The sequence below is a fragment of the Crotalus tigris genome, unplaced genomic scaffold (assembly GCF_016545835.1).
Source record: "Crotalus tigris isolate CLP2741 ecotype Arizona unplaced genomic scaffold, ASM1654583v1 scf7180000017550.10884619, whole genome shotgun sequence".
In the NCBI taxonomy this organism is placed as follows: Eukaryota; Metazoa; Chordata; class Lepidosauria; order Squamata; family Viperidae; genus Crotalus; species Crotalus tigris.
Window position 1 is genome coordinate 4,714,798 of NW_024096468.1, and position 20,483 is coordinate 4,735,280.

Here is a 20,483-nt window from a genome sequence, read left to right on the forward strand (position 1 = left end):
AGTTATTTTATCATTTTGGCACATAAGACAATAGCCAACCAATTATGTGGTAGAATAATAGCATAGCAGAAAAGTACTTGGATTAGGTTTAAAGTGACCAAGATATAAAGTATACAATATTCACTGTGTTATCTATATTATAAATGTAAGCACTTCCAGCAGTTAAAAATACAGTAAGACTAAATAATAATAAAACTGTTACATTTAAAGAAAAATCAGATTTATGGTTATAACTTTTAACACATATCATAATTTCATTTTAAAAGTAGAATTTGCAGTTTGAGCATTGGAAGCTTTTAATGAATGTTGTACCGAGCATTTTTATTTAATTATTGCATTACTTTTCTTCCTTTTTTCCTCATACTTGACATATATGGGAATCTTACGTATCTCATTATTATAGCCATTTAGACCAGGGGTTCTCAACCTTGGCAACTTTAAGACTTGTGGACTTCAACTCCCAGAATTCTGGGAGTTGAAGTCCACAAGTCATAAAGTTGCCAACGTTGAGAACCCCTGATTTAGACAAAAAGATGGCTATATTCAATTCATCTGTATCCAGGGCTTTATCATCTTTGGTCTTGGATAGGTTGCGCTGCCCTAGACAGCATGGTACAATCTAGAGGTCCTCCTAGATTCTTGCTTGAGGAGCAGGTGGCAGTCATAAATAGGAGGCCCTTTGCTCAACTTTGTGTTGTGCACCAGTTAGGCCCTTTCCTGGATCAGGAGGCCTACTCTCAGTCACTCATGCCCTGGTTATCTCTTCCATGAACTATTGCAATGCGCTCTACACAGGAATATCTCTGAAGAGTACAGCTGGTGCAGAATTTTGGGTATCCCAAAGATGGCGCATATAACACCTTTGCTGTGTGGTTTTCATTAGATTCCAGTTTGCTTTTAGTAAATATTACCTTTAAAGCCCTACATCACATGGGCTTTAAGTTACCTGAGGAACCATCTTACCCCCATCATATTAACCTGTCCACCTGGTCAAGCAGGGAAGGTATGTTATGGGCCCTGTCAGTTAAAAAATTTCAATTGACATGGTTTGGGAAGAGAGCCTCCTGTACTATTGCCTCTGCGCTCTGGAATATTCTCTTCCCAGAGGTGAAGTAGGTTCCCACTTTCAGTGTGAAGACCTGACTCTACCAACTTGCATGGGGGTCCCAGAGTGGCATGCGATACTGGGGATTGTTAAGACCTTGAAGCCACCCCACCTTTTAACTTATTCTCTGTTTCTTACTTGGCTCCCATTTTACTGATGTATTTTTTATGGTTTTTATACTTTTAGCTGTAAATTGCCCAGGCCATTCTGAAAGTGAGAAGGGTGCCACCAAAACTTAATAAATAAATAAAAAAGTAAACATAAATAAATTGATGCATCACATATATTAAGGAAAAATTAGCTAATAAATTCTGAATTTAACCACTAGTCGTAAAGGCCTGAATCCTAAATAGTGACCAAAAATCACTTTGATTCAATGTCAAAATATACTTTTAGTGACTTTGCTGATGGGGGATGGGAGGACCTCTTCCCATATTTTTTCATCATTTCTCAGGGATGGTTGCTTTAGGGCAGATTGGTTTACAATCCCCCTTTTTAACCAATCCTCTTAGTTCAAGTTACCTCTCCCAAACAAGATTAAACAGGAAAAAATCATGATTTAAAATTGAGCAACCAGTCTTTGTTGATTTAAGATAAGATAAGATAACCTTTATTGTCATTTTTTTACTGTGGGCACAACAGCACACATCAAAAATGAAATTTAGTTGTCCGCTCTCAAAGTGAAACACATACATAACACACACCTAAACATACTATGAACAGCATATCTATAGACCCATACCCCTACAAATACGTAGCAAATAAATATTAAATACTGTCCATCTTGAATATATAACGGAAGGAGGAAGCTTGAGAGTTCACAAGGTTAATGCTATATGGTGACATGCTGTATTAGTGACATTTTGGCAGGCTTGCTAGAAAGTAGATATCCGTATGGAATGTATGCATGATATTTCATTAAAGTGACTGGATAAAAGTTATGACATAGCAACTACCTGAAAGCATTGTTTATAGTCACAGAACCTTAGGATACAGTGAAGCAGAAAGTGGTTATCCCAAATCAGTAGAAGGCATTAAGGAACATGGCAAACATCTGTTTTATCCAGCTGGACCCATTTTCAAAGATTTTCTTTCTTTTCTCACTTTGGTGACATCAGGCTCTACCATATGTTTTTCCTTCGTGCAAGCTGCCAGAGAATAGGATTTTTAATCTTCCTTTTATTTAACAGAGAAAGTGCTTGGTCTCTCTTACTCCTCTCATGTCCACCCATTGTTCATAGCAGAGACTTAGCTAATTAATTCATCTCCTTTTTGTAAGTTTGAAAGGCTCCAGGTTTTATAAATTGAGCAGGTGGTGCATAAATAGTCACAGCTGCTGTGGGTTTATGATAAGTGTGCAAATTGCTAACTCACCAGGCAAATGATCTCTTTTTCTCTGACCCCAGAAGCTTCCCTCCTTCACAGAGATTAGTGCTGCATACAGGTGTGGTGTATGGATATGATTTAAAGAATATTTCTACCATTGAAAGCAGGGTATCAGATCTGCATATTAAACTGTTGAATCAGAAAACTTGTTGATTTTAGAAAAGCATTTGTGATGTACCAAACCATATTTGAATTATGTTTGCATTCAAGTAAAAGAACTTTGGGAGAACAAGATATATATTACTTCAAATAAATTTTAAAAATGGGAAAATGGGTTGATGAATGGTATAAAACAGGGTATAAAACAGCTGGCTGGGGAATTCTGGGAGTTGAAGTCTACAAGTCTTCAAGTTACCAAGGTTTGGGATCCCTGGTATAAAAAACTGAATAAGTAGCCAGAAATAAGACTGATTTTTGCAAAATTAAGAATGGGGCAGGGAATTTGTGGAATCATTTTGACATAGATGTTAAGATAAAATCATCTTGAATGCATTTTCTGAACCAAAACATAAATTGAAACGGTTCTGAAATTTGGACTTTTTTTTTCAAATGATGTGATATAATCTTTGAAGAAATGTACGTAAACATTTTTGTACTAAAGAAATTTATTCAAGAAAGCATATAGTGGTGAAAAAGTAAAACTGTTTGGGGAAATAGTTCTAAAAGAATGTGTTTCACAGAGGGCTCAAGCAACTTATTTGCCACTGGTAAAAAGGTCTTTAGTCTCCGTGACATAGTCTCTGTGCCGGACTACTGTCCATGCCCTCTGTTGGAGTATTTCTCTAATGTAGAATGGCCTTCCATGGGTCTTTACCATCACTTTGCACTTTCTTGCATAAAGTCTTAAGAAATTAGCATTAACATAAGAGTTGTAAATCACTTGAATGCTGTTTATAATTGCATTTTTAAAACTACCCCCCAAAATATGAATAACTAAACAAGAAAGTGACATAGATTTTTAAGATGTTATTTTTCTGCACCTCTTAGCCACATAAAGGATTTTTACAGGAAAGTATAGGTTAATCTGTAAAATACTATACTTTAAGCATTTGTAAGGGTTTGCCCCATATATTACAATTTATGAGGATTAAAGAAATTATAATCCTATACGTTTAGGGGACACTATGTTAGAGAAGGCTACAGAAACACCTATGAGCTAGATTAGACTATGAATTAAATCTGTCCATTAAATAGTCTTCAGTAGACTTCTTGCTTCATATTTATATGTATTTATTTTGCTAATTGTGTCATTCCCCACCTTTTTTTAAAGTTTTCTCTAACTCTTCTTCACAGGAACTCCGGGCAATATATTTAAGCTAATAATATTAATATTCATTTAAATGGCATGTTTTGTTTACCCCTTTTGGTATTTAATATTAGATCTAAACGTTTAGATTAACCCTTCCTGTTTCTCTCTTCTCTCTTTTTATTGCTGTGCTTATACCTTCGAATTAACAGCAAGTATTCAAGATACATGTAAGTCTTGTTTTCTGACCAATTTTTCCCCTCCTGAAATAACATTCTCTGTATTTTAAGGAACCTGGGTATAGCAGCAATCTATATAGTAGTTAACAAGTCTGAAGTAGGTTCTGTATTAACTTGTTGGAATAAAACATTTGTCTTCAGCTAAAGCCCTCAAATATAAAGTGGATCATAGTAAATTAAAGGGGAAAATGTTTTATCCACATTTTTGTTCTTCAAAGTGATGTTTTTGTTAGTCCAAAATATAAAACATACTTATGTAAATATAATTACTGCTCTTTTCTTCTTTAAACTTTCCAAAACACAGGAGAGATGTGTTTAATAATTAGCTGGTTAGTTCACACTGCTTTTGTGAGCCACACCACGGGGGTGAGGGAAGAACCAACTAGACTACAGGTAAACTTTGTTAAAGTAGGTGGGAAGACAACAGAAATGCTTGAATAAGTAGTGTTTGAACGGTCACCTTCTTATAAGTCACCAAGAAAAGTCAAGGAAGAACAGCTTGTTTTTAAAATTACTTCTTTCACTATACAAGTAAGTAGTTTAAACAAAAATGGGACCAATTTGTGATCTGATCTACTGGATGGAGAAAAGTATTCAAAAGTTGTGCAGTTGTATGTGTTCTTTTTAATTTACAGATGGTTGTCGACTTGCGACCAGTTGCTTAGGAGATGGCCTCAAAAAAGCTACTTAGATTTTGGGCACTTGAAAATTGACCCACATTTATGATCATCTGCATCACCCAGAGGTCACCTAACCATGATTTATGGCATTTTTACTTCTGGTTTCAGCAAAAGAACAACCCATACCAAACAAAGAATTTGCTTAATGACTACTATGTTCACTTTACGACTGATGCATTCACTTAATGATTGCCACAAAAAAGTCATAAAATCAGGCACAGTCTTGCAGTGATCACTTAATGTCCATCTCAATGATCAAAATTGTGGGGTCAATTACAGCTGTAAGTTGAGAACTACATGTGCTTCTAGAGAAAAAAAGAACAGAAGATCAGCTATCCTGTTCTGGAATTAGGAAAATGAATATTTGAGGAGAGCAATATGTATGCTGCACACTTGACTTCCCCTTATAGAAGGAAAGGGTTTATAAGTAAAACCTCCTTTAAACAAGATAGATCCATATAGATTTTTTGGCAGCAATACAGAGATGGCTTGTCATACTTTGGGCTTTCCTAATGAGATTCTCTCCAAATACTGACCAGATTTGACACTGCTTTTTTTCAAATTAGCATTGCTTATTTTATAACATTTTAAAAATGTATATTCCATATTTCTTTCCATTTAATACAATTTATAGTAACTTAAAAACTAAATCAGAAGAATATAAACATTTAAATTAAACTTAAAGCAAAATTAAAACTGGAATCATTGAAAGTGTTTGAATTAACACTTAATAACAATAAAAGAGATGGATATTTACCATTTTCCTAAGTACTGATAACATGAAGAACAAATATATGTTCATGTGGAGGGCATTCAATAGATGGGGGTCACACAAGTGAAGGCCCTGTCCTATATGCTATATCATTGAGCTGCTGACAGTGGAAAATCTTGAGAAAGAGCATTCTTGATGATCTACGTGTTGCCATTTATCTAAGCAAAAGGTCTGCACAGAAATGGTAGTCTCATTTGAATGAGTCTGCATTTGTCTCCTCTGCACAAGTATAACTCTGGCAGAGAAGCAGTTATAGCCCTGTAGGACTGCAATTGTGTTGAAATGAATTCATCTATTTTCTTATTTCAGGGTGTCTCTCACAACAGGGAGACCTGGCAGTGAGGGATTGGGGTCAGAACATATATTCTCATTTAAATGTTAAAAGAAGATGAGCAATTACATATAGTCCTTGTTTTGTGACTTCTCATTTAGCAACCATTCAAAGTTATGATGGACCTACTTTGGGGTACTTACAACTTGGATTTGAAGTTCCATCTCTCTCTCTCTCTCTCTCTCTCTCACACACACACACACACACACACACACACACACACACACAGAGAGAGAGAGAGAGAGAGAGACCCATGGGCACATGACCAACATTTTGGGCGCTGGCATTGTGGCCACATTTACAACCATTTGTAGTTTCCCACAGCCACATCACTGCAATTTATGACACTTTTGCAAAAAAAAAAAAAAAAAAAAAAAACAGCACTTCCAGCAAAATTGCACCTATAAGAACCATTGGATTGCTTAACGACTGTAGTGTTTGCTTAACAATGCAATAGTCATTTTACAAACACTGCAAAAAAGGTGAGAAAATCACATGACCATTTTATGACCATCATGAGATGATGATGGGCAGGCTCTATTACGATCATAAGTTGAGGACTACCTTACTAGTGGACTGTACCTTTTGTCCATTATAAGCATGATGGGGGAGAAGAAACAGTGAATAAGATCAGCCTTTTCCAACTCTGCCTTAATTATGTTAAGTATGAAGGAGAATTTTCAAGATTGTTTCATTACTTTGCTAGCAATAAATGTCATTCTAGCAATCCAAGTGGTTCTTTTTTCCTAAGCTTCCCAGCCTTACAAGACTTGAACAGTTTGAGTGAAATAAAAAGCAACAGTATTTCAAATTGTATTTTTGTATGGAAAGGTAATTTTTTCCTCTTACCTTCATTTTCTCTCTTTCCCTCTCTTATATATGCTTTTACAGTGCCTCAGCCTCCCACAATTACAAAGGAGTCTGCAAAGGATTATATTGTAGATCCAAGAGATAATATATTCATTGAGTGTGAAGCAAAAGGCAACCCCACGCCCACGTGAGTGTAATTGTAGTTTATTTTCTCAAGAGTTGTATACAAATATCTGAATGATTACTGTATCACTACAAGAATGGCTGTGCCCAGACTTATGTAGAATTCATGGTTAAGTTATTTTGGCAGTCACTTTATGATGAACCAAGCTAGAAAAAAATGTTCTCTAATACTAGACCCATGCTTATCACTATGACTCAAGATCATGTGGCTTAGAGCTCATTGAAACAATTTTTTTCACACCAGTATAAAAGAATTGTTTTGTTAAAAGGGTGTATGTCATTTATCATGCCAAGCATATCAAAAATTTATACAGAATCAAAGTGTTGTTGGAGTGGTTTGTGGTTGCTTTGCATCATAAAGATTCTGTTATAATCAGTATAGCGGTAGGCCTTCTAAATGCATTCTGGGATTTAAAATTGCCATATCATGATTGTTTTGCTAAGCATCAAATGTAGATATGGTGTAAATGTAGAACTCATCTCCACATAACATTAAAATCCTGAATGGGGGAATGTCCTTGCATTATATTTCATCCAAGTTGTAGGACTCAGGATCCATTATTGCAGAGAAAATTAATAGATCTCAAATAACCTGCACACCGTATAGCAACAGAGGCCACTGTTCTTGAACAGACCAAGTGACTAACTTTTGGTGCAATGTTGTTTACAGATTTTCCTGGACACGAAATGGCAAGTTTTTCAATGTTGCAAAGGACCCTCGATTAAGCATGAGGCATTGGTCAGGTACACTGGTAGTTGACTTCCGCAGTGGTGGGAGGCCAGAGGATTATGAGGGAGAATATCAGTGTTTTGCTCGGAATGACTATGGAACAGCTATCTCCAACAAAATATTCCTGCATGTTTCAAGTGAGTACATTTTTAACACAAATTGTTAACTTCATTATGCATTTCTATAGCCTTATCAGTTATATGGTTTAGTTTGCTAGGGCTTTGTTTTGTACTTAGAACGGTTATAAAATTTCTGGCATGCAATAAGCTCATATACAGTTTAATAAATACAGTGTTGCTGCTTACCAAGAGGTGAAAGAGACTTCTAGCATTATATATTTGTTTTAACATTGGTATAAAACAATAGCAGCCATCTTCGATTGCAGCAACTTAGAAAATGTTTGTATTTCTGTAAATGTATAATTTATGACTCTAAGAACTCTTTCCTAAGCATATTTTAGGATGGGGTAATAAAAAAAACTCAAGTTGATAGCTTTGATCACTCAATTGGAGCCACTCTGTTAGATTTTGGACATCACTACCAACAGTGATGTTTCCAATCTGCTCAGAAATAAAATCTGTTTATTCAAAGTTTATATGCCTGTGCTCCTATATTCTATCTTTTTGTCAGCATTTGAATTTCATCAGAGATTTTCTGTATTCATTGGAATCTTGTCTAATTTCTCACTCACATATTTTCTGGCCATTATTAATTATCCCAGGTTCATTTAATCAAGTATCTATTTGAATCATTCTCTTTAAATATAATACATGAGTAGATGCAATTTCTCTTACAAAGTTTATAATTTCAGAATCCCCTTTGTGGCCAAAGGAAAATTTGGACATTCAAGAGGTTCACGAAGGTGCTTCACTTATCTTGGCATGCAATCCCCCACCTGGACTACCACCCCCTGCTATCTTTTGGATGAGTAGCTGTAAGTCTGCACATGACTCACGTGGCTATAACTGTACTTAAAAATGAGACAGTTCCATGACACAAGATGCAATGGCATCGTAGGATGTCTATGTCAGGTTGTTCCTTTTGGATACTCGCCATATAGGGTACTTAGACCATGGCAAAAACTATGCCTTTGGATGTCATGGGTAACAATCCACACAACGCTTCATCTTTGTCAGGTTGAAGGAGGCTAATGCAAGCTAATGTATAACATATATAGAAGGGATACGTTTGCCAGCTATGATATAGCTGCAAAGGAATCTTATTTCATTCTTTGACAAAGTGACTAAATTAGTAGACCAGTGAAATGCGGTGGACATAGTATATGTAGACTTCAGCAAGGCATTCAACATAGTAGACCACAAACTACTTCTTGGTAAGTTAGAAAAAGGTGGGATAGACAGCATCACGGACGGATTTGTAACTGGCTGACAAACCATACTCAGCGAGTAGTCCTTAATGGTACTACAACTACATGGAGGGAAGTAAGTAGTGGAGTGCCACAGGGTTCCATCATAGGACCAGTACTTATCAGTATCTTCATAAATGACTTAGATGAGGAAATAGAAAGGGAGCTCATCAAATTTGCAGATGACATTAAGCTGGTAGAAATAGCCAACACCCCAGAAGACAAGCTCAGGATCCAAAAAGATCTTGGCAGACTTGAACAATGGGTCCTGACTAACAAAATAAAATTTAATGTGGAGAAAAGCAAGGTTTTACCCTTAGGCAGAAAAAAACCAAAGATGCAAGTACAAATTAGACGAAATCTGGCTCAAAATCAGTAACTGTGAGAGGGACTTAGAGTCCTAGTGGATGATCACTTAAATATGAGCCAACAGTGTGTGGCAGCAGCCAAAAAAAGTATTACAATCTTTGTATAAACAGAGGCATAGAATCAAAATCACATAAAGCATTAGTACCACTTCACAAAGTTAGTGAGACCACACCTGGAATACTGCATCCAGTTTTGGTCACCATATTACAAAAAAGATGCTGAGACTTTGGAAAAAAGTGGCAAAGAAGAGCAACTAAGATGATTAAAGGCTTGGAATCTAAAACATATGAAGAACGATTGCAGGATTTGGATTTGGCTAGTCTAGCGAAAGAAAGTCTAGGGATGATATGATAGCACTATTCTAGTATTTGAGGGTTGCCACAAGAGGAGGGGGTCAACTTATTTACAAAGCACCAGAGGGCAAGACAAGAAACAATGGGTGGAAACTAAACAAGGAGAGAAGCAACCTGGAATTAAGGAGAAACTTTCTAACAGTGAAGACCTGTGGAATAGCTTTCCATCAAGCTGTTTTAAGAAGAGATTGGACAGTCACTTGTCTGAAATGGTATAGGGTCTTCTGTTTGAGCAGGGGGTTGGACTAGAAGACCTCCAAAGTCCCTTCCAGCTCTATTCTGATTGATTATATAATCTATCTACTTTTTCCTCCTTCCATGTTCTCAAAAGCAACATGGAGGACATGTTGTCAGTTAGTAGCTGTTGCTTTTTAATCAGGTAGATCTGGAGGTGCAGACAGAGTTGGTCCAAGGTGTTTTGCCCCATCTCTGTCCCAAACTACTGCATTACAGTATTCCAATATATATATATATATGCAGGATCTCACTTTTTGAAATGTACTTCTTTGGTGTGTTCTCATACCCGTGAAAGTTGTCCAGATAAATAAATGGGCTGGCTGACTGCAGCAATTAGCAAAGGTTAATTTACATTAAAAAAACAAATCTGTGCCCTGCCTTCTAGATTCGTAAATATCTTCTTTTTTTCACATCGGCTAGATAGCATGGGGACAAAATCCGTTTGACTAAAGTACAAAAACAACTAATGTTTACATGAAAAACACCATAAATTGTTTTCATAAATTTCACTGTATGATCATATGTGAAAAAATTAATATTAAAGGAAAGCATCTCAAAAGGTTTTTCCTAACTGCATTCATCTTAATAATTATGGTGGCTCAATTATTCTAGCGTCTTAACGCTAGCAAGAATTAATATGTGGTGTTTGGAGCTTGTTATGCCTAGTAGATAATGGTCATTGGTTCCAATGTAGCTATGAAATGTAGCACATAGCTATGTAATACAGCTATGAATTCTAAAAAGAATTGCTGTTCCTTCTTGCAGCCATGGAGCCAATCCATCAAGACAAGCGCGTCTCTCAAGGGCAGAATGGTGACTTGTATTTCTCTAATGTCATGCAGCAGGATGCTCTGACTGACTATAGCTGCAATGCTCGCTTTGCTTTCACACATACCATCCAGCAGAAAAATCCTTACACCCTCAAAATCCTGACCAGTAAGTATTTATTATGAATAGCTTAGTTGGAGTAATAACAGCAAGGTCCTTTCTATACCAGCTGTGCTGGCAATGTTCAGAGAAAATCTTCTCTGCAAATGTGGCAGCATTAATGAAATTGTATTTTTATTGTTCAGTCATTTCTTAATTTATGTTGTTTCCATTCTGCATGTTTAGAAAACATTGAAAATTATTTATCTTCTCACATGATTGTTTTGCATTAGTGTCCAAGGAGAACAGAGATGGGAAGGGAGGGTGAAGGAATTTTAAAACAGCCCTACTAATCCTCTTAAGAAAAAATATCTATCTACAGACCCAAACATTTAAATATTTTTAAGGAATATCATTTATTTGAATATGTTTTTGGAAATTTGAATAGCAATGTGAAACTCTGGTCTTATTTTGTGTTTTTAGTCTACAGCTTTCTTGTGGATATGATCCTGCACCACAGAATTCTCAGGAGATTAAGTGATCCTCCTGTTTTTAAATGGAGAAGTTTTATTTAATATGTCTGTGGAGATTCTCAGTCATCCAGGTCATAGCTATCTCAAGGTGCTTTTTTCTTCAAAAGGCAACTGAACTGTTTTTTTTTTCCTTGAGGAAGAAGAAGAAAACATTTTGCTTCTCATCCAAGAAGCTTCATCAGTTCTGAGGGGGGATTGAAAGGATAGGTACCGACAATTGAGACTGGATGGTGGGGGATGGAAGAATAGGTTGTGATAGGATGTGGGTGGGGAGAAATGGAAGTATTGTATTTCTTTGCAGTCATCTGGTCCTTAGAACTCTCTCTGAGAGCTGCTGAGATCACTTGGAGGTTTATCTGTGCTCTCAGGGTCACCTGAATCAGGGTGCAATTCGTTGTGGAATTTTCTTGGAACTGCTGCAAAACCTACTTTGTAAACTGGAAATAGATGGTTCTTATTCCTCCCCCCCCCTTTTTTTTAAATGTTTGGTTATAGGAGAAGGGATCATTTTAGAAACCTTCAACAGACTTTTACCTGATACTGTTTTTTTTTTAATTTAGAAAAACAGGTTAAACATTATTTCCACAATTAGACTAAGCTTGATTTTTCTAAATGTATCCATCTCTATGCTTATTTAGTAGTCTGTAAAGAAACTATGTATTTGGCTTCATTCAACCTCTTATGTTCAGCTTGATTCTGAAAACCTCACCCTTAATTTCTTCTGGTACTTTGGTAACACTAGGAACTATCCTTTGGACATTTCTGGTCTTCAGATATCATTGATCTAAGAAAAACTATAGACACCTGACAATATTGCAGAGACATCACCTGCATTCATTAAGGGTTTGCTCTTCATTAGAGACTACAAGGTGTGTAAAGATAAAGCAAATTTTGTCTTCATTTTTTAAAAAATTATTTTACCTGAATGGTAAAAAATCTTATTTAAAAAAACTGAAGGGAATAGTTCAAATAATCTCCAGGAATCAACACTTACTTGAAAGCCCAATATATAAATGGAATAAGGGAAAAAAAGAGATAGTAGATGACTAGTTCTGAACACTGAGAAGATAACCTCCATACAATACATAGTTCTTGGCTTGTAGTAGATATATCTCACTGCTGATTTATTTAGGCATATATTCTTGTTCAAATATATCTCCAGGAATCAACACTTACTTGAAAGCCCAATATATAAATGGAATAAGGGAAAAAAAGAGATAGTAGATGACTAGTTCTGAACACTGAGAAGATAACCTCCATACAATACATAGTTCTTGGCTTGTAGTAGATATATCTCACTGCTGATTTATTTAGGCATATATTCTTGTTTTTTTTAAAAAAATATGGAACTTGGAGCCATTCTAGGTTTCTGCCTATAATGTTAACCATCTTGAGAATATTGAAGAAAGTTACTGTACATTCTAGCTCACAGGAATATCTCTTTAATATGATTGGACATCACTAATGCCAAATAATTTATGGGATTATAAATTACATAATTACATAACATACAAAAAGTATAAAGGAGTGCTTCAAAAAAGGAGAGTTAATGTTTTAATGAGGAAAGTTCTGTGGGCCTTCTTTGTAGGACAAAATGGATGAATAGTTGTGGACTAGAATATAGCCAAAGAATGAATGACCAGATATCAGCCATAATTTCAGTCATTTTGGTATTTACCAGCTCAGTTCTTATTTACAAATATCAGCTTTCCCCATCATTTTATATAAAAATCTTAGGGTAGAATGTGACTTCTAACATATATTGACAATCCCAGGCGGAATGCTAAAAGGGAACCAGGACAACTCAGTCCAGCCAACTCGGTGTAGCCCACTCACCACGGCCAACTTGCTGCACCAACTTGCTGTGGAACAACGTGCCATGGCCAATGTGCCACTGGACAACTCGCCGTGGGACAATATCAAAGAAATGGTGGAATAGAATCATTAAAAAAGTATGCAAAAGGAAGGACAAAATTAAATGTGAATGGCAGAAAGTAAAATAAGTTTTTAATTATTTTAAATACTTAAATTGAATTGTTGAATTGTCCCACAATGAGTTGGCCACAGCGAGTTGTCTCATGGCGAGTTGGCCACACTGAGTTGGCCAAGGCAAGTTGGCTGTGGCAAGTCGGCTGGACCAAAGTGTCCCATTCCGTGCTGAAATACATCCTCTGGTCTGCCATCTTGTACTGTATTACCATGGTTACTATGTTCAGAATCAAAATATGCTTTGTATAATTAAGTTTCTGTTTGATATTAGTCTTTTAATTGATAGTCTCTCATAAACACACACAAATACACAATTTCTTTCTGTATATTTTTATAATTCTGTTATTTCTTGTGAATTTTTACTTTACCCTATAGAAATGTACACAACTAAAGAAAAGTTTTATACCAAGCTTGGAACAAACCAGTTCTATTTATAATATCCTATTAAAACAGCTCTATGAATTTCAATGAAATAAACCTCAAAACATTTCAGATATTATCCTGTAGGGAACAATATGAATTTGGAGAAGCCATTTGCTTTTTGTTCTTATTGTTGGGCCATAAAACTGGTAAGGCTGTCCACAATGCAATTTGTAGAAAAAAATGTTCAAGTTATTATTGTTGTTATTTTTAATTTAACAAACATTCTGCAAACAGAGCGCAGAAAGATTTCTTCTTGACTATTGCTATGGGAATGGAAATAAATGCATTCCTCTCCCTTCGAGACAAGTGGGTCATGGCAGACAGTTAAATGAAGTTCTAATCTAAGGGTATCAAGAGCAATGCATCTGTATTTAGAAAAATTTAGCTACATAAAATTGCATCTATTATCTAATTGAGAAGTGGTTCTTTGTGTAAAGATAAATAACATACACAAAAATTTGGAAGATACTTTATTGCAGTTTTTACACTTTTCTTCATCTGCTAATGAAAATTACTGGCAGTGTAGGAGGCCACTTGGAAACAATCAATCTATAATAAATATGATTGGTTGGAAGAAAATGTGATAAATGAAAAATATACATAATGACATGGTTTTCAGAAATATTTAAGTACTATTCTGTTTTAAGCTTTTAAATTGCTCTATTTTCATTTCTTAGTGCTTGAAAAATTACAAAATATAATCAAATTTGTTTCTCTAAAAATACACGGCTAATGCCGAATTGTTTATTTTCAGTTCAAGTTATAAGAAATTGAATAAGAATATATCCAGCCTGGGACCATGGCAAACTTTATAAAACACTTTATGACTTTAAAAATGATCGTAAAAAAATTAATGACATAATACAACTTGTCATAAAACATTTCCTGTGGTCAGCTGCTGATATTTGACTGACTATACATTCAACTTAGGCCAGTTTCAAGTCAGATATATCACTGAATATCTCCCTGGATTTTAAAGAACTTTTCCAGTGATGGAAGTACATTAGAAGCTCTTGTTATTGTTGAAGACTTTGTGGAATCTGGTACGGAAATATCTCTGAAAGGATGACCTGAGGATTGTCTAGTACAACAAATTTGTTCATCCTATAAAAAGTATTGCTTTATTAAGAATTAGTAATAAATGCACAGATTGCAACTATACACCTACTAAGTTGAAATGAATGGATTTATTTTCAAATGAATGATGTATCCAATGTATTTCATCCTTTCTTGGAAGAGCAAAAGAACATTTTCCAGATCTTCTTGAATCTCATAATGAGATTGATAATGAACGAATTGATAATGAATCTCATATTCAGATGCTTGGCAATTGGTTCATTTTTATGATGATTGCTGTGTCCCAAGGTCATGTGATCTGTTTTTGTGACCTTATGACAAGCAAGTGAATGGGGAAGCCAGATTCACTTAACAACCATGTTACTAAATAAACAACTTTAGTGATTTACTTAACAACTTAGGCAAGAAAAGTCATAAAATGGTTCAAAACTCACTTAAATGTCTCATTTAACAACAGAAATTTTGTGCTCAATTGTGGTCATAAATCGAGGACTACCTGTACACATGCTCATTTTCTTAGTATCTTTTTTGCAAAGTTCATTACAAAACAAAACTTAACAATAAATACATGTTAGATATAAAAAAGAACAAATCACAAGATTAGCTGAGCTTATCAATCAGTCTTTTGCACATTTTGCATATGATGTAGCAGAATTTGCAAATTACCAAAAAATTCTGTTCCATCCTTGAGTTTGACTAGAGAAGGGAAAGAATAGGCTTCAGGTGGACAGTAATAATTAAGTTTAACACACACACATACACATACACACCACCCACACAAGAATCCTGCACATTTTTATACTTTCATGTAATGCCTGAATTATTCCAAGATGGGAAACGTATATATGTATCTCTTGCCCAATTGATGTCCCATCATTTTCGACATTCTGCAACAAAGAACTGTATTAATATTAATAGGCTCTTCTAACAAGTTATAATTTTGGAAAATCAAGATTATTTATGAAATGGTTACTCTAAATCAGTGGTGGGATTCAGCCAGTTCGCACCACTTCTGCAGAACTGGTAGCTAATTTTTTGTTGCCCAGGCCCAGAATGGACTTCCAAAAGCGGCATCTACACAGAGAAGCAGTTGTTCACATATTTGAATCCCACCACTGCTGTAAATAAGTAGAGAAAGCTCTCCTGTAGTTATTTCCTCTCCAGTTTATGGAGGATGCAGTGTCAGGGGACACAGCACGTATACTTATCCTTGCCCCTCATATATGCTTATGCTGTGAAAAAATAGAATGTTTGGGATTAGTGTGTATTTTAGCTTTTTGCATGCCAAAGGAAAGCATGTTTAATTTTAATCCATGAAAATGTTCACTGCCGCTCTGTCAAAACTAGAGCAACATTACTGTAGAAATTTTATTTTGACAAAAATTAATTAAGATTAAGCCCCTAATCCTAAGGCTAATGTTCTGTTCTTCAATCTTCTGGCTTTTTCACAAAACAAGTTTACTCATAGGAATATATGAATAATCTCATTGGTCAGAATCATGGAATTTAGTAACATATAATCTCTTTCCATTACATTTTATAAATCCAATTAAGAGGACCTATGTTATATTCACAGCTGTATATCTCTTGCCTATTGTGATAGATGCAAAGCTGACTAGATTTCATTGTTTAATTGTTAATTGTTTCAGCAATAGGTAGATTTGCAGGAAGCTTAGGGAGACAAATCTGTGTGCATAGAGTATAAGCAATAAGAGGAACAATGTTAGGATTATTCAACAGTACATACCCTATGAAAAGATGGATGCTTTGTTAAATTGCATCCATTTAGATTGGCAAAGCTTTGGAGAAATGCTTCACTTTAATTAAACTTCAAAAAAACACCCCCTTAAATAATTATTTGCATATCGGTGTATTATTTCATCAAAGTTTTCGTTGGAAATTGAATAAGCAATTTACCTGTAAATATCTTGGGAAGTTGTCACTGCCCTATTTTATGGGCAGGAATGTATTCACCAAAGTGCTGTTTACAGATACTCTTTCTAGAACTATTCTATTTCAGTGTCTTCATCTGTACATTGATCTAAATATCTGCAAAACTGTAAAGTTCAGTATGCAAGAATAATTTAGCTATTTCATACAATCCCTATTGGTTTCAAAGTAAATTGCTCTGAAAATTTCCTACAAGCAGTCATTGATTAATAAGTTCAATCAAATCTGGAAGACGTTCATGAGCAATCTCATAGGAATATATGTCTTGTACCAAGTCAACTCATTGATTCTTCTGACTCAAGTTTGTCTTATTAAGTAGCAGCAACTTTTTAGGTGTTCAGGCAGGAATGTTTTCTAAACTTAACTCAAAACTGTCTAGAACTGGAAACTATTGTGTGCAAAAAGAGGTACAGCAACTGTCAGAGGTCGATTAAGCAATTTAAACATGTGCTTCAAAGATCCACACTAGTTAATTTACATCAGTAATCTATTAACTTAATAATTAACTAATTACACACTAGCATATTTAGTAATGCTACCTATTTCTCCTCTGTGGTTTATGAATAAACCTGAAATAATAAATGAATAAATAAGCCTCTTGGCATTTTTAATAAAAGTATTGATCGTAGTTTGTGTTTATGTAGGAGCTACAAAATAATTTCTGGCTCTGGGTGATTTGTTTTTTCAACTCAATTTTCTTTCCTGCATTCAAATGTATGCAAGAGAGAAAGAGAAAATCAGCATCCATACTCATAAATAGGATAGATATTTATACAGAATTCCATTATATAGTAATCAGTAGAAATCTGTTCTAAACCAAAAACTCAAATGTATGTATTTGTGCCCTATCACATAGGAAGATTTAGCTCAGCATTCTAACACATAAAGACCCTCTGTTAGATGCTGTTAATTAATGATTAATTGCAAACATTTCTTTCTCTTAACACTTATTAACACAATCCTGTCAGGTTCCAAAGAGAAAAAAAAATCTCATGTTTCTATCTTGAACTTCTAGAGAAAAGGAAGAATAGAAATCTAGTTAATAAATAATATTTTAAAAATAACATACCTACTGCCTCTTTGTATCTTAATTGTTTATCTGTAAGTTTTATACAAGTTTTTAACCTGTTCTGTTTGCAATTTTTTCTGTTCACCTGCCAATTTTTTTGTAACTGTTCTGCTCAGATGTTTGTCTTAACCTTTCTACAGTTCTTATATTTGTCCTTTGTCTTGCTTTAAATATTTCTTTGTAGTGCACATATGTAGTGCACATTCACATGCACAGAGCTTAGGGAAATGTCACTCTCTGTGGTAATTTTCATTTAATTAACAAAATGAGTCCATATTGAACAGCATGGAATAATTGCTTGTTTTATGACACCATTTATTCAAGATTCTTTCCACATAACAGCTTTTTTTAAAAGATCTTATGTCAGCTGTCTTCTTGTTTTGAAACCTATTTTGATGAATTCAAATTTAATTTTTATGAAATGCGTATAGTGGTATGGCATTTTATTTTTGCTCATCAAATTAACTGTGAATTAACTTCTTATCACGGGCAGAAATCTTTTATTTCTTTTGTTCAATTATTTTCCTTCCCCCGAGAGTTCATATTTCTTTGAGGGGGAAATCATAAGTATTATTTAGAAATATAGTTGTGTTTGCTGCAGTACAATATTTAGTCATATAACAAGCTCAATTTTGATATTTGTGCACAAATCAAAAGCAAGAACTCCATCCAATGATTTATTAAGGCATCCACAATGACAGAGTCTTTAGAACTGATATTTGGAATCATGTCAGTTTCAAATATTGTAACCTAACACAGAGATGCTTCCATTCTTCAGAGTCATTTAGATCTATGGAATTAATTATATTTTCCTTTGCACCCCATTAAATTGAGATCCACTTAATATTAGATCTAAGTTCAATTAAGCATTTAATAAAGCCATGGTTTTGGGACCAAAAGATTTTGCCAATCTTAGAACGCTTTTGCCAATGTTGTACTTTGAATCCTTCATATTAAATCAGTAATCAGTCCTTGATTTTCAGTGCTACTTCATCATATTATAATGCTAAAGTGGATAATCAGATTCTTGATTTTTTTTCATTCTATGTAGTTTAACGAAGATAACTGCTTTAAGCTAAAGCTTTTTATGCTCTCTGCTATAGATAAGGGACAATTTTCTTGTTAAAAAACCCTTAATTACTGGCTTTAATGTCGAGGTAGCTCCTTCTTTGTGACATTTTTTTCCTCTGAAACAGATCCTAAAAATAATCTGGATTTGCTATACAAAGAAAGTGTAAATATTTCATTAAAAATGAAATATCAATGAACTAATTGAGTGTAATAGTTTTCTTAAAATATAGATCAGTAAAAATCAAAGTTGACATATTTTTAGTTTCTCTGGATCCCAATATATATATAATTTATTTTGTGGTCACAGACCAAGTGGATCCCAATATAAGTTAGCTTGGTTAAGTTGAGTTTTAAAATTTTTGCTGTACAAACAAGGCTATATTCATTATTGTGAGCATGGAAAAGAAGTGTGCAGCACAGCACTCCGCAACTTTTCTGGCTCTGGACTGGCAGTGGCGGGGGGGGATGGTTTCACATGCTCGCTCTCTGCTTGCACAGTCTGGTTCCTAATGGACCATGGCACGATCCCCAGCCAAAGATAAAGAGGTTGGAGACACCTGATGTAGCACATCTGAAATAGAATTTATTTATGTCATTGAATTCTAACACTACCCAGTAGCTGACAACTCTAACCAGCTTACAGAGGATTAAAACAATAAAAGTAAAATACAAAATACCAAGAACACATTGAGGGGGAATGACCCCCTCTATGTACCACAATTACTATACAATTGGTGGGATCACACTCCACCCTTAACTTGGTGCCTGTGGGAAGAGCTAGGTCTTTAATTCTATCTTAAAGATCAATTGAATTGGAGCCATACAGACCATGGAGGGAATATTTTTGAGGATAGACACAGCTACATAAAGAAGGAATGCCTATTGGGTTTTATAATGTGATTGTTTAATGGATAGGTCCCAGAATATACCAACTCTCTCAGGATGGCCAAAGAGAATTGTGGAGAGGCAGTCTTACAAATGCCCAGGTCTTATGCCCTTTATAATATTTTGTGAAATATCTTGTGCAATGAAGTATCTTATGAACATGCCTTTGGCTGAAGGAAGAATCCGTGGCTCAGTGGAATGGCTTGCTCAATAGCTTAGTATCAAAATATGAAATTTTTCACTTGAGCAAGGATGAATCACAATCAGGTTTAAGTGAATGTCACAGTTTCCATGAGACTCAGCACATAATATTGAACATCTTATTACATAATGTTTTTTAACAACATTTGATTTAATTGTTTTAGTTGTTTCTTCTAATTCATATTTTCCCACTGTAAATTTCACAAATATTTTTGAAATAGCATTGGAATTTTATTGAATACTATAGGTAATTGTGATCTCCACAAACAGGTATAAAATGACACTTTATAGGGACATTTCTGCAGTATTTTTATTTTGAAAAAATGAAACTTTGAATTTCTTTTTTCTAAACATCAAATTTGCACATGGTTAAATTTGAAATATGTTAAATATTTATCTTTTTTGCTGTCAATAAAGTAACTTATTATTACAACTATTATTACTGCTTCATTCCATTCCATTATGTCTCTATTCCGTTGTCTGATTTTTCCACTGAAACCTTGTTCCATTTTAGTATTTTACCAATCTTGTTAAAGATTCCCACATCAGATCTTGGATGTTGCAAATATTCTCTAATTTGCTTGTTTCCTATTGTCTTTCATTTTCACACT

At 34.8% G+C, this 20,483-nt stretch overlaps 1 protein-coding gene across 17 annotated transcripts in view; it reads left to right on the forward strand.

Moving 5' to 3' along the window:
• NFASC (neurofascin) overlaps positions 1–20,483 on the forward strand; it is a 163,995-nt gene that overhangs the window by 69,838 nt on the left and 73,674 nt on the right. For 16 of the 17 annotated variants that reach the window (XM_039341080.1, XM_039341163.1, XM_039341051.1 and 13 more), the window contains exons 4-8: positions 3,950–3,967; positions 6,651–6,756; positions 7,423–7,619; positions 8,294–8,416; positions 10,573–10,743. In XM_039341080.1, coding sequence (XP_039197014.1) covers positions 3,950–3,967; positions 6,651–6,756; positions 7,423–7,619; positions 8,294–8,416; positions 10,573–10,743 — 615 coding nt within the window. The remainder of the gene's footprint in view (positions 1–3,949; positions 3,968–6,650; positions 6,757–7,422; positions 7,620–8,293; positions 8,417–10,572; positions 10,744–20,483) is intronic. The other variant, XM_039341060.1, reaches the window with a different exon arrangement.